This window comes from Terrapene carolina, unplaced genomic scaffold, assembly GCF_002925995.2.
Source record: "Terrapene carolina triunguis isolate 2854851 unplaced genomic scaffold, T_m_triunguis-2.0 Scaffold67, whole genome shotgun sequence".
Taxonomy (NCBI): domain Eukaryota; kingdom Metazoa; phylum Chordata; order Testudines; family Emydidae; genus Terrapene; species Terrapene triunguis.
Genome location: NW_020664418.1, coordinates 27,304,001 through 27,318,697, shown reverse-complemented (window position 1 = coordinate 27,318,697; position 14,697 = coordinate 27,304,001). Strand labels below are relative to the sequence as shown.

General features: G+C 43.6%; 1 protein-coding gene across 2 annotated transcripts in view; it reads right to left on the bottom strand.

Moving 5' to 3' along the window:
* Positions 1–12,064, bottom strand: part of NEDD4 (NEDD4 E3 ubiquitin protein ligase) — a 112,219-nt gene extending 100,155 nt beyond the window's left edge. For both annotated transcript variants that reach the window (XM_026648276.1, XM_026648277.1), the window contains exon 1: positions 11,944–12,064. In XM_026648276.1, the coding sequence (XP_026504061.1) occupies positions 11,944–11,988 (45 nt within the window). In that variant the 5' untranslated portion in view covers positions 11,989–12,064. The remainder of the gene's footprint in view (positions 1–11,943) is intronic.
* Positions 12,065–14,697: the final 2,633 nt, after the last annotated feature.

Here is a 14,697-nt window from a genome sequence, read left to right as displayed (position 1 = left end):
AAGACTGAGGGGAAAAACAACTGAGGAGAGTTGGCAGTTTTTCAAAGGGTCACTATTAAGGGCCCAAAAGCAAGCTATTCCGCTGGTTAGGAAAGATAGAAAATGTGGCAAAAGACCACCTTGGCTTAACCATGAGATCTTGCATGATCTAAAAAATAAAAAGGAGTCATATAAAAAATGGAAACTAGGACAGATTACAAAGGATGAATATAGGCAAACAACACAGGAATGCAGGGGCAAGATTAGAAAGGCAAAGGCACAAAATGAGCTCAAACTAGCTAAGGGAATAAAGGGGAACAAGAAGACTTTTTATCAATACATTAGAAGCAAGAGGAAGACCAAAGACAGGGTAGGCCCACTGCTTAGTGAAGAGGGAGAAACAGTAACAGGAAACTTGGAAATGGCAGAGATGCTTAATGACTTTGTTTCGGTCTTCACCGAGAAGTCTGAAGGAATGCCTAACCTAGTGAATGCTAATGGGAAGGGGGTAGGTTTAGCAGATAAAATAAAAAAAGAACAAGTTAAAAATCACTTAGAAAAGTTAGATGCCTGCAAGTCACCAGGGCCTGATGAAATGCATCCTAGAATACTCAAGGAGCTAATAGAGGAGGTATCTGAGCCTCTAGCTATTATCTTTGGAAAATCATGGAGACGGGAGAGATTCCAGAAGACCGGAAAAGGGCAAATATAGTGCCCATCTATAAAAAGGGAAATAAAAACAACCCAGGAAACTACAGACCAGTTAGTTTAACTTCTGTGCCAGGGAAGATAATGGAGCAAGTAATTAAGGAAATCATCTGCAAACACTTGGAAGGTGGTAAGGTGATAGGGAACAGCCAGCATGGATTTGTAAAGAACAAATCATGTCAAACCAATCTGATAGCTTTCTTCGATAGGATAACAAGTCTTGTGGATAAGGGAGAAGCTGTGGATGTGGTATACCTAGACTTTAGTAAGGCATTTGATACGGTCTCGCATGATATTCTTATCGACAAACTAGGCAAATACAATTTAGATGGGGCTACTATAAGGTGGGTGCATAACTGGCTGGATAACCGTACTCAGAGAGTTGTTATTAATGGTTCCCAATCCTGCTGGAAAGGCATAACGAGTGGGGTTCCGCAGGGGTCTGTTTTGGGACCGGCTCTGTTCAATATCTTCATTAACGACTTAGATATTGGTATAGAAAGTATGATTATTAAGTTTGCGGATGATACCAAACTGGGAGGGATTGCAACTGCTTTGGAGGACAGGGTCATAATTCAAAATGATCTGGACAAATTGGAGAAATGGTCTGAGGTAAACAGGATGAAGTTTAACAAAGACAAATGCAAAGTGCTCCACTTAGGAAGGAAAAATCAGTTTCACACATACAGAATGGGAAGAGACTGTCTAGGAAGGAGTACGGCAGAAAGGGATCTAGGGGTTATAGTGGACCACAAGCTAAATATGAGTCAACAGTGTGATGCTGTTGCAAAAAAAGCAAACGTGATTCTGGGATGTATTAACAGGTGTGTTGTGAGCAAGACACGAGAAGTCATTCTTCCGCTCTACTCTGCTCTGGTTAGGCCTCAGCTGGAGTATTGTGTCCAGTTCTGGGCACTGCATTTCAAGAAAGATGTGGAGAAATTGGAAAGGGTCCAGAGAAGAGCAACAAGAACGATTAAAGGTCTTGAGAACATGACCTATGAAGGAAGGCTGAAAGAATTGGGTTTGTTTAGTTTGGAAAAGAGAAGACTGAGAGGGGACATGATAGCAGTTTTCAGGTATCTAAAAGGGTGTCATAAGGAGGAGGGAGAAAACTTGTTCACCTTAGCCTCTGAGGATAGAACAAGAAGCAATGGGCTTAAACTGCAGCAAGGGAGGTCTAGGTTGGACATTAGGAAAAAGTTCCTAACTGTCAGGGTGGTTAAACACTGGAATAAATTGCCTAGGGAGGTTGTGGAATCTCCACCTCTGGAGATATTTAAGAGTAGGTTAGATAAATGTCTATCAGGGATGGTCTAGACAGTATTTGGTCCTGCCATGCGGGCAGGGGACTGGACTCGATGACCTCTCGAGGTCCCTTCCAGTCCTAGAATCTATGAATCTATAAAACCTTAACTACAGATAAAGCTACTAGCTCAGTCTATCAGAATACTGACAGTACCATGAAACAGCTGAACATTGTATGGGATGCTCGTTGATCAGACACTAGAGACCTCTAACTGGTAAACAAAGGCAATTCTAAACTGTCAACTATACTAGTAAAGGGAAAAGCTTACTTGTGTATAGAAGTAAACAAAACTTTTTCAAATTTTACCAGGTCATGTGACTAACTCAACAATTAGAAGCTGTACAATATGTGAGTTAATGGCTCACCAGCAAAACAGGATAGTCATGAAGATGCCATGCTTCATGTTGGAAGTTTAGCAGCACCTAGGTCTAAATTCGTAAAAGTCCCATGAAAATAAATGCTGATATAGGTCTTATTTCAGACACTGAACATTCCTGCAGTACCTGTAGTGACAGCAATTAGTGTTGGCAGGTATCGGAGGTATTTTGCAATACCGATAAAGATTGTTTTCAGCTATTAACTTTCAGAAGAGAGTCAGACTGGTAGCATGGGGGGAAAAAAAATCAACAGTAACGTATCTTTCTAGCACCGGTCTCAGCATATTTATTCCTGGTGTCTGCTAGAGAGCTACTGTACTGTTTTGACTAAAGCAGCAAGAGGAATTTAGTGAATTAAGCATTCAATTAAGCAGAAGGCATTTTCTATGCAGAACATGATATTTGAGAATACTCCTCAAATCCAGCCAGCAATTGGCACACAAGATGTGCTTACTATCAAGCTGAATATATTTTTAGGGCAATCACTGGAAGGGTCAGAGATATTAAATCCCCCAAGTAGAAAAAGGAATTGGTGAATAGTAAGTTAAGTCTACTCTTTGCAAAGCTGTAGAACAGTGGGTTCTCAACAAGGGGTATGTGTACCTCTGGGGGTACACAGAGGTCTTCCGGGGGTACATCAACTCATCTAGGTATTTGCCTAGTTTTACAACAGGGCTATGTAAAAAGCACTAGTGAAGTCAGTACAAACTAAAATTTAATACAGACAAAATGAGAAAATAAGCAATTTTTTCAGTAATACTGTGCTGTGACACTTTTGTATTTTTATGTCTGATTTTGTAGGCAAGTAGTTTTTAAGTGAGGTGAAACTTGAGGTATGCAAGACAAATCAGATTCCTGAAAGGGCTACGGTAGTCTAGAAATGCTGAGAACCACTGCTCTACAAATATACCATTAGCTATTCCAGTGACTATGAAGACTCCATGTCACTGTAAGTACTCTTTGGCCCATCTTGATTCCACAGTACTCTGTAGCAGAGTTGGAACTGGCTATCCACATTAGTAGCCTCATCAATAGCTACTGAGAGAAACTGAACCCGTAACTAGTACCTTTATAGTGATGACTACAATGTATTGACAGTTATAAACTCTGACAGGCATTTAAATGCCACAGCATATATACCATCATTGTTTTCTAGACATGTCTAAGTAGTGAATGGGTATAATGTTTGAAATTAAAGATGAGTTTTAAAAAGTTCTAAGTACAGAGTAGAAAATGTTCAAGAAAAAGGCTGCACAAGGGGTTACATATTAAAACAGCTTCCACAAAGAGCAGGTATTTCATCTGGCATCATGCTTTTAACTCAGAGTGCAACGTTTTCACAGCTTTGCTTTCTCAATACTCCTACTACAGAAGGAATTCACACAAGGTATTATAAGCCATCCAGAGCAGAATAGGGAATTTGGTTTGAAAATATATTTAAAATCTAGCATAAATCAAGCAGTTTTAAAGTAGATCAGTGTTTAATGTTGGCTATTCTACATCATCCTCTTAAAAATTTAAAATGTCTAAGTCTTGCACTGATCTTAGCTGGTAATGAAACAATGGCTTGAGGTGAAAACATCCTGTTATTCTTTAGTTCTAATCATGTTCTTATTTTCCCCCTATTTGCATAGGTCAAGAAACAGTCACCACTAAACCTAGCCAACAAATGCAGTTTCAAAACAGTATTAAAATAAAAGATAACAAATCAAACAGTGCAGTAATTAATCAAAAGCATGACAGATTACATATTAAAGTCAATATGATGTGAATTACTAAGATCGTCATAGTCTGCACACAGTATAAAGATAAGAGCATAGCCGCCAAGACCCACTCTGCTATTTTTCTGATGTGAGAGTATTGAAAGCTCAAGTGAGAAAACATGCTAACAATTTAAAAGTTCACAAAGTTTGATGGAGAGCACAACAGAATAAACTGAGTTAGAGCATGGAAATTGCTGGTGAAGGGAAGAGAACAGAATCTAGACTCAAGAAGTGTTCTGTGTACTGCAGTACACAAGGATAGTCAAAGAGTGGCAGAAAAAGATAACAAGAGAATGAACTAAGGATTCAGGAGCTGGCTTTACACAAGGTAGGTTTTGGATAAGTAGATGCGGTGATCTCTAAGGAGAGAGACAAATTGCCTAATTTCATAAAGTAGTCATAACTTTGCTAGACACTAAAATTCATGGATTTAGGACACTGGATTTATGACTTATTACAACAATCTGCAACCCACTAACACCCTTTTTTGTCCTATAACTGCAGAGATTTTAACATGCATTGTAAGAGACCATTCAAGGTGAACTACTTATGCTAAACAATCTGTTCCACCTTGTGTTTAGTGAGGATACAGAGTACCTTTCCCTGGCAGGGAGCTTCTCAGGGAGGCTTCAGCCCAAACATCTACACTGCAATTTTATGGCCCCACCACTTGAGCCCCACAAGCCCAAGTCAGCTGACCTGGGCTCAGACTCTGTGCAACTTAAACAAAAAAACCAACACCACACTGTATAAGCGTGAAAGTGTCTCTCTTTCACCAACAGAAGTTGCTCCAATAAAAGATATGACCTCATCCACCTTGTCTCTATAAATCACTAAACACCATTATGAAATTGCATGCCAGAAATGCACCAAGTCTAAGATCACTGTATGGCATGAGTTACACTTATTTATTGCTAGCATAAAAATCTTTTTACAATATAAATTTATGGAGTGCCTTTTCCAGCATGCTTCTCAAACCATTAACTCACTTAATCTAGCCAACACTTAACCTGTAAGGAGCTTGCATTTTGAAAATGAACCCAGAAATCACAGATTAATAAATTCTATCACTCAATAGGAATTTCCAAGCCTAAAAACAGTCAGCAAATGTTTCAACTTTGTTTCCTGTCTGCAGCCAAAGGGTATGTATGTATTCATAACAGCTATCAGAGGTGTAGCCGTGTTTGTCGCTTTTTACAGATCCAGACTAAGAGTCCTGTGGCACCTTATATACTAACAGACGTAATAGAGCATAAGCTTTCGTGGGTGAATACCCACTTCCTCAGACGCATGTAGCGGAAATTTCCAGAGGCAGGTATAAATATGCAGGCAAGAATCAGTCTAGAGATAACGAGGTTAGTTCAATCAGGGAGGATGAGGCCCTCCTTTAGCAGTTGAGGTGTGAACACCAAGGGAGGAGAAAAGCAGTTTCTCCTTCCAAAAGCATTCTTGAGTTTTGTCTAAATATCTGAATGCAGCTCTTCTCTATCTCGGCGCACTCAGTGACAGCAGTTTCTCCTCCCTTGGTGTTCAAAGGTCATCTCGAGGTTGAGATTAAGCAAGGAACGTTTCAGACCAAGAGGTTTTCAGAAAGTTCTGGGTAGGTGAAAAAATGAGTGGCTTATAATGCAATTCCAATTCAATAACATCTATAGCAATTACTATTTACTGATTTATCAATAGGTACAGTACACCCCAAAATACATTAAAATGTTAAAGTTATTAAGTCAAGGATTCAAAACCTAGGCAATGCCAGAATTAAGGTTGCCTGTGCAACCTTAATTTGACATCCTTGTATATATGCATTACGATGTAGTCTTTAATTACATGACCACATTTTTCTCCACAGGACCACAGCCTCATTCAGTGCACAAGTTGGAGCTGCTCTGTGCATGAATCAATGTTATGTAGTGAAGGCGACTGTAGGACCCATGGGTTATTTGCTGCAGAAGTTGGAAGCTGTACAGTAAATGAGGTAGGGGACTTCAGGAAGAGAAAGGATGGTCTCACGGTTAAGGCAGTTGAATGCCATCATGAAAAACTGGATTCTATGTCTGCCTCTGCCACCAAATTCCATTGCGATGTTATACAAGTCACATTAACCAAGCTTTTCACAGGTGGTGACTAATTGCGTGTTCCTCAATTTCTTGGTGCCTAACTTGAGACCTTAAGGTCTGATTTGCAGAAGTGCTGAGCACTTGCAACTGAAGTCAGTGGGAGCTGTCATTTGAACCTATCAAGTCCTATATAATGCCAAGTACTCAAAAATCAGGTCTCAAATCGGGCACCCCAAGTTAGTGGATACTTCTGAGTTTAATCAGTAAAGTGTGATCGAATACCCACTCATTTCACAGGCGCATTTTGAAAGTAATTACTATTTGAGCACCATTCAGATCCTATAGTGGTGAGCATCAAAGAACTGCCCATAGGGAAATTAATAATTCTGTCTTCACAGCAGGGTTTGGATAGTGTTATAGTGTTAAGTAAATAAGGACTGGGCCACACATTAAACTACGAGTAGAAAAATATTGAATAACTGCTCATTAAATGAGCATTTTCTCTGCTGTGCGCTGAACGAGGCCTGGGTGTTCTGGGGAAAAAATAGTATGTGATCATGTAATTAGACTTCATCATAATACATATGCACAAGGAGAACAACTTAAGGTTGGGTAGTTGTATGTGTAATTTCTCAGGTTTTTAAAAACCTGGGGAAAACAAATTTCATCATGTAGTGTCATACTGACACTACATTGGATTTCAGCAAAGCTGGAACCTTTGATCCATGGCTCAGACCTCAGACTTCATCCAATGGTGTAAGTGACAGCAGTAATAGGTGAGTTAACTTTTATGTGGACTTGCACTACAGGGAGATGAGATGCACATTTCATGGGTTTCACAGATATTTGCTGACAGCAGAGGAATGGTGAGCCTCAGGAATCTTGATATCCATCCTAGGCTCAGAAGGGGTGTGTGCTTTAGCGGGCAGAGACTCTTCTGTCCATTCCTGCAAGCTTGACCTCTTCTGCCTTGTCCCCTCCAAGCTGTCTGTCCCATGGCTGGCTCCTTGTCCCAGTTCTAGCCTCTACTCCTCAGACTTCTGATCCTAGATCCCTTCCCCAGTAAGTCTCAGTCTCACCCCTGCAGACTCCTCCATCCAAGTCTCCCCCTTCCCAGTTCCGCCCTACTCCTGTTCCCCCATCTCCTTGCCCATGTATTCCTAGCCCCCACCCACTGGTTTTGTTCTCAGTCCACCAACTCCCAGTTCCAGCCTCCCTTCCCAGAGCTCTCAACCATTCTCATCATCCACACTTCCCCTGGCTCCTTGTCCCAGTTCTTTCCCTGCACCCTTGTCAGATCAGTCTCCCCTCCTCTCCACTGGTTCCCAGACTCCTTGCCCTGCCACATGGGCTGAGTAGTAGCGGAAGCAGTGACCTGCCTCAGGATTAAGTAGAAAAGAGGTTGAGCAGAAGAAAGTCCTTCTGCTAGACAGAAAGAATGGGGAGAGGTCTACTTGGTTTCAGACAGATAAGTAATGGATTGGGAGATTAATCTTTTCTTTGTTTATTTTTTGCTTTTTAAATTCTCTGGAACACGGAGCACTCTGTTGGTTTTTGGGTAATAAAAACCTTTTAGCCCGATGGCCCTGGGCAACATAAGAATAAGCTACATTGTCAAGAAGTATATGCTAAGGAATGAGAAATTTAGATGTGAATACTTTTTGGAATTCATGAAATGCCAGATGTTCACTCATCTTTTGCTATTTGCAGAAAACATGAGCTTTCATGTAATGGAAGTCCTCTGAAAAGTGGATGCAAGATCTGACCCATGAAGTGCATGAAAGCAGGAAATGTACCATATTGTCCTATTACTAAACTGTTCCCTGAAATGCAACATGAAGAGCTCAAAATATCTGCTGTCTTGGCACCATAGAGTTCTGTTTTGCAAATTTTGAAATACTCTGCAATTTACAAGCCAAAAAAGTGTCCTTAATGAACAAGTGATCAGAAGTGTTCTCTCCAGGCGGAGTACATAGGAGAGAATTCTGATACATTTCTTTAACTAAATAGGCTATGAAGTCATTATTCATCTGGAAACAATTTCATTGTGTAGCTATAGATCTATTTTCAAGGTCTTCCAGTAGGAGAGAAGGAAGGCATTTTGGTTGAATACATATTTTCTCATTCTGGGCAGGCTTCTTTGCCAGCCCTACTTCTGTAGTATGACAACATTTGTTATACTACAAATATGCAAGAAACACTTTCTTTTTTCAGCTTACACAACTGAGATTGCTCCTGTAATGTCTATTTAGGCACTAGAAGTAAGCACCAGTTGATACCTTTCCCCTTCAATTTTAGTAGATTGCTTTTAAAATATGCTGCACCCATTACATAAGAATGGCCCTACTGGGTCAGACCAAAGGTCCTGCTAGCCCAATATCCTGTTTTCCAACTGTGGCCAGTGCCAGGTGCCCCAGAGGGAACGAAGAGAACAGGTAATCATCAAGTGATCCATCCCATCTCCCATTCCCAGCTTCTGGGAAACAGATGCTAGGGACACCATTCCTGCCCATCCTGGCAAATAGCCATTGATGGACCTATCCTCCATTAATTTATCCAGTTCTTTTTTGAACACCGTTATGGTCTTGGCCTTCACAACATCCTCTGGCAAGGAGTTCCAAAGGTTGACTGCGTCGTGTGAAGAAATACTTCCTTTTGTTTGTTTTAAACCTGCTGCCTATTAATTTCATTTGGTAACCCCTAGTTCTTGTGTTATGAGAAGTAGTAAACAACACTTCCTCATCTACTTTCGATAGCACTCATGATTTTATAGACCTCAATCATATCTCCCCTTAGCAGTCTCTTTTCCAAGCTGAAAAGTCCCAGTCTTCTTAATCTCTCCTCATACAGAAGCCGTTCCATACTGTGGCAGATTCAACAACGCAGAGCAGACAAGAAATTTTTTCCCTTGTACTACTTCAACAGATTAAAGTGACCCAATGATAGCAAATGCTTGACCAATGAAAGTGAGTAATGCAAGACTAGAAGTCAGTAACGCTGAGATTTTGTGTGCCACCTGAAGGAAGCAAGTCCCACAGCCAAGGACTTTTCATCAAGAACTGCACCAGTACTAAAGCAAGCACATTTAAGAAGTCAGCAGGATCACCACTACCCTGGTAGAGAGGCAGTCATGTTTCAGTCTGTACAAAAATGTACAGTTCTGAACCATCACCTGGATTTGCACTCTTTAACCAAGCAGACAGTAATTTCAGAGCACACATTGAGTGTGCACACAGCTACCCATTAAAAAAGACAGGCCAGACTCCTCTTTCTGCACTAGCTAAAGCTTATGAATGATTTTCGAAAACAGCCTCAGGCAAAAAGCATTGTAAAAGAAAGTTCCACCTGGAGGTGGAAAATGCACTTGAAAGCATTGCTTTCTTTAGCAAAAGGCATAGGCGCAGACTCTGAGGAGCACCCACAGAAAAAAATTAGTGGGTGCTTAGACCCACCAGCAGCCAAGCTTAGACCTACCAGCAGCCCCCACTCCCACCCGCCTGCTGTCCCCACAAATTAAGTCCTCCCGGCGCATCCTGCACGCCACGGAACAACTGTTCAGCGGCGTGCAGGAGGCACTGGTCAGGAGGGGGAGAAGCAGGGACGGGGCGCACTCGGGGGAAGGGGCAGAATGGGGCGGGGAAGAGGTGGGGGTGAGGCCTTGAGGGAACGGGCGTAGTGGGGATGGGGCCTGGGGTGGGCAGGGGTGGAAAGTAGAGGAGTGGGGTCGGGGGTTGGGAGAAGAGGTGGAGGTGGGGCAGGGTCGGGTCTGGGGCTGAGCGGGGGTTCAACACCCCTGGGGAAAATTAGAAGCCAGTGGCTTAAGGTTAACAAGTGGAGTAAGAGGAAATTTGTCAACATGATTTTTTTAAAACTATATTGAGACAGTAGCGTTTGCAAAAGAATTATCTGCACACTTGTCTTTTTCCTGTTCAGTGAGTAGTGTAATACTAAGTAGATGAGAGCAAGAAATGGATAGAGAGATTTGAGAAGCTATATCTAAGATTACTCATGAAAAAACATTAAAACAACACTAAGGTTACAAAGTCAAACATTCAAAAGTTAGGAAATGCCAGAATTAAGATGGTTTGTGTAACATTAATTCAACCCCCTTGTGTGTATGTATCATGTTACATTCTTTGATTACATGATCACATACTACTTTTTCCAAAGGACCCCTGCCTCATTCAGTACACAAGATAGACTAGCTCTATGTCTCCAATTGAGCATCCAAAAAAATCAGTGGATACCTCAGACCTTAATCTCAGTGCCTTAGTTCCCCCATCTGTAAAAAAGTGGATAATACCACTCCCTTACCTCAGAGAGGTTTTGTAAAAATGAATTAGTGTTTGTGAACCACTCAAATAGTGGCAAAAATTGCAAGGTAAATACATTTACATAAAGCATGCATATGTTCTGATACACAAGAGTAGATCAAAGTCAGCTTTGGTAAAATATACTCGGTTGGCTCAAAGATAACACTCCAGGCATTTCACACAGGATACTAAAGTGCTCTCCAATGGAAACAATTTTTAATCACTACACACCTGGAGGGGAAAAAAAAAAGTTGAGTTCATTTCTTCTTGGCAAGAGTGTATGCCACCAGAAGTCCCTCAAGGAATTAGTTCCCACTCATATTTCACAGGTGTATTACAGATAGTATACAAGAGTGGTACCCCTAAATTTATCAACCACTTGAAAACTTCAAGGGTCTTACCTTCAACTGAAACAAAACAGTAGTTAAAAAGTTCACTAATAAAGAGTCATGAAGTATTTGCAACTATCTTCCTCACAGATAGCCAGTATCTACATCCTGCATACATATGTGAAGTTTAAACCACCTGGATATATTACCACCTTCAGGTTACAAACTCAGAACATAAGTTTCTAAAATCAGTCCGTTACCCAAGAGTTAAAATTCGAAGATAACACTACCCAAACAAAATGCACAGCCCAAACCTAAAGTTTCTTAGCATGCTTAGAAAAAGCAGATCATCTAGTCTCCCTCATCCTCCCTATGCATTGTTTACAAACAGGTATCAGTTCAGACGGTTGGAATATTGACTTTGGTAGATTTAGGAAGTATACTACCGATTTCCAAGAGAGGAGGAAAGGTTTCAGATTTTGTTCAAAGAGGCAGGCAATCCACAAACCATTCATAACCCGAGGTTAATTTTTCTTATCCAGCTAATCACTGGGACGTCTATCAACAGTAAATTCTGTTACCACTAGACGAGGAAGTTACCAGGTTACCAACCCAAGCACCTCGCTCGAGGGACCATCGCGGATGACAGGACTGCCCGGTAGCCAGCGCCCACGGGGCCGGACGCTGGGAGACCTGCTGCCACGTTCAGAGAGGGAGGGAGGCAGACACCTCTGGGTGGCGGCGGCAGCCACTCGGTAGAGGCCAAAGAAAATGATTACAGACAGCCCCAAGATTTGTCACACCCCTTCCCCTAACAGGTAGGTTTCTGCCAGCCCCGAGAGAGCACGGCACAGCCCCAGCCCCCGACAGCCATAGCCCGGGCTCCTCTCCTGCCTACACCGCCCGGCACCACTCTGAGGCCGGCACAGGCAGGGGAGGGCCCCCACGACAGGGACTCACAGTCACAGGCCCTCATGCCAACAGAGGAGGCCTGTCAGGGGGAGGGTCCGGGCACCACACAGGAAAGCGGATGGAGAGAGCAAAGAGGAGCTGCCGCCCGCCTCCCTTCCGGAAAGCGGGCAACCTGGGGCCGCGCAACGAACCTCACCTCTTCGCTCGGCAGCCCGACCACCTCCACAGGAGAGGCCGCCATGGCCGGCCAGGCAGCGGTATCCTGGACCAACCGCTACACCACAGACGCACCTTCCTCACCACGACTGCCTACCCGTGTTTACACTCTGCCCCGCCCCGGCCAAGCCCCGCCCCGGCACACAGCGCGCGCGGCTACAGCAACAGGTCGCGCGTGCGCGCTCCCCCGATCCCAATCAGGTTCTACAGCCCTGGAGACAGATACTCCTTCTGATTGGCTCAGAGCCCCGCCTTCCTTCCAGCCTTGGAGACAGATATCCCTTCTGATTGGATCAGAGCTTCGGCTTCCCTCCGCCCCTGGAGATAGATCCTCTTTCTGATTGGTTAAGAGCCCGGTCTTCTCTCCGCTCCAGCAGACAGATACTCCTTCTGATTGGTTAAGAGCCCCGCCTTCCCTCCGCTCCTGAAGATAGATACTCTTTCTCATTGGCTCAGAGCCCCGCCTTCCTTCCAGCCTTGGAGACAGATACACCTTCTGATTGGCTCAGAGGTTCGGCTTCCCTCCGCCCTTGGAGACAGATATTGTTTTTGATTGGTTCAGAACCCAGTCTTCCCTCCGATCCTGGTGACAGATACGCCTCCTGATTAGCTCAGTAACCCGCTTAAATGGTGAGCGGCGCCCCCCAGAGCTCAAAGGGAGCAGCGTCTCCTTGCTCTGCTCTGGGTAGCGCATGGAGGTTCCCTAGGCGCTGGCCCGGTGACTAGGGTGACCAGATGACAAAAACAAAATATCGGGACCCATAGGGGGCAGGGCGCCGTCGGGATGCGGGACAGACAGTTGAATATCGGGACAGCTGGTCACCCTACCGGTGACCCAGGCTACAGATGATGGTTAAACAGGAGCGACACACTGGGCCAAGCAGGCAGGGAAGTGCCAGTACCGGGGGCTGGGATTCTCCGCTGCTTTAGCCCTTCCAGGTACAGTGCCACCCCTAAGGATTCAAAAGTCACATGATTTGCCCTAAAAATTGTGAGATTGGTTTAACAAGCACGAACTTTACTAATCAGTAGGTGTGGCCTTCGGGCTTCCTCTTATACATCGTCTGCAGTTGGTGACTTTTTGAGTCACATTTCAAGTTTTTCTCTACAGCCCCAAGGCTAGACACTTACTTTTGGGGGGAGAGATTAATAGGTGAGGACTGTTCTCAGGTAACAAAATGATTCCAGGCAGCAGTTGGGGACTTTACCAAAAAAACCAAAAACAAATCACCAGACTTATGAATAACTAGCAAGATTTGTCAACATTGGTATAGGAAAGGGCCAGGAGTGAATGTAACTTAAGGGACTTACCCGGTACCTGGTACGCAGGGCTTTGGGGGACGGAGGGGAGGGCTCTGGTGGGATGGGCAGGGCCTCAGGCAGAAGGGGCGGGGCCTTTAAATCCCTGGGCCCTTTAAATTGCTGCCGGAGCCCTGGGGCTTCCCAGCTGCTGCCGCTACCCCAGGGCTCCAGGAGCGGGGCTCTGGCTGCGATTTAAAGGGTCAGGGGCTCTGTCTGCTGCCGGGAGCACAGGGCTCTTTAAAATTGCCCGCCTGGGGAAGCTGCCCCCTGCTGGTACGGTCGGCTATGTACCGGCTCTTGCCAGTATGCCGGACTGGATCGACTTACTTTTACCTCTGGAAAGGGCAAAACAAATTGCCTACACCTACTGAAGCGCTCTCCACAGTATAGGGAGGTACCATGAGCTTCAAATGATGCACAGATCCTGGAGGAAGTTGTCTCCTCCTCCTACAGACTAAGAGAAGGGTTTTGAGAAATAGAGGAGGAAATAAATACAGTGAGACAAAGATCCAAAGTAGATTTTGTTACTTGAATATGAAACCAAAATGATGGGATCGCCCTTGAAGATCCATAGGTAAGGTTGACCAAAGCTTTCTTTTTTTTCAAAATATTCTAAAATCCACATGCATAGTCAGATTGACCTGAACATTTCTATGATCCTGGGTAGAATTTGTGGTGCAAATGTGGGGTTATTTAATAGAGTGATACCTGAGATACAGCCTCCCTACCTTCTCCTCCCAATTATGTGTTTTTAAAATGGTCTGTTTCTTATAACCATTTTTGCACACAGCCTTAATTCTGCCCTCCTTTGCTTGCTGCCCTAAGGAGTCCTTCAGTTGGTCACAGTACCATATGCTTCCCTAACACCCAAAGCTCAGCTGGGAGGGTGAAGAAGAGCAGTTCTGGAGAAACTAAATGTTAACATTTTTCAAAAGCTTTCAGAGCCTGTAGCTGCAGCTGGAAGCTTCCCAAGGCGGCAATGTGAGCTCAGGCAACCTCCTCTTTCCCAGATCCAACCTGCTACAGCTAAGAGAGTTTGAGTCAGTTGGAGTGTATGAAAAAGAGCAATGATTTGCTATTAGTGTGAGCATGCAGAAAATGGCCAGTTTGGTTAGGAACGGATAAGTAGCCTACTGTCATCTCCACAGAGGCTGAGGTAAGATTGTATGGGGATGTGGTGAGAGATGTATTATCTTAACTCTGCCCTTTTCTGTTTTTCAGAGGTTTAGGTTTCAGGCTTTCTACTTCCACATTCTGAAAGGGTACAGGGAGAAAAAGCACTGAAAGCATCTTTAACTTCCTTTTAACAAAGATTTTTTTTGTTATACTGAATAAGTGTAGCTGTAATTTTTTGAGGGGCGGAAGAGGGGGATGAGATAAGAACATCAAAGTTCACTCACATACATTTATTTCCTGACAAATGCGCAATTTC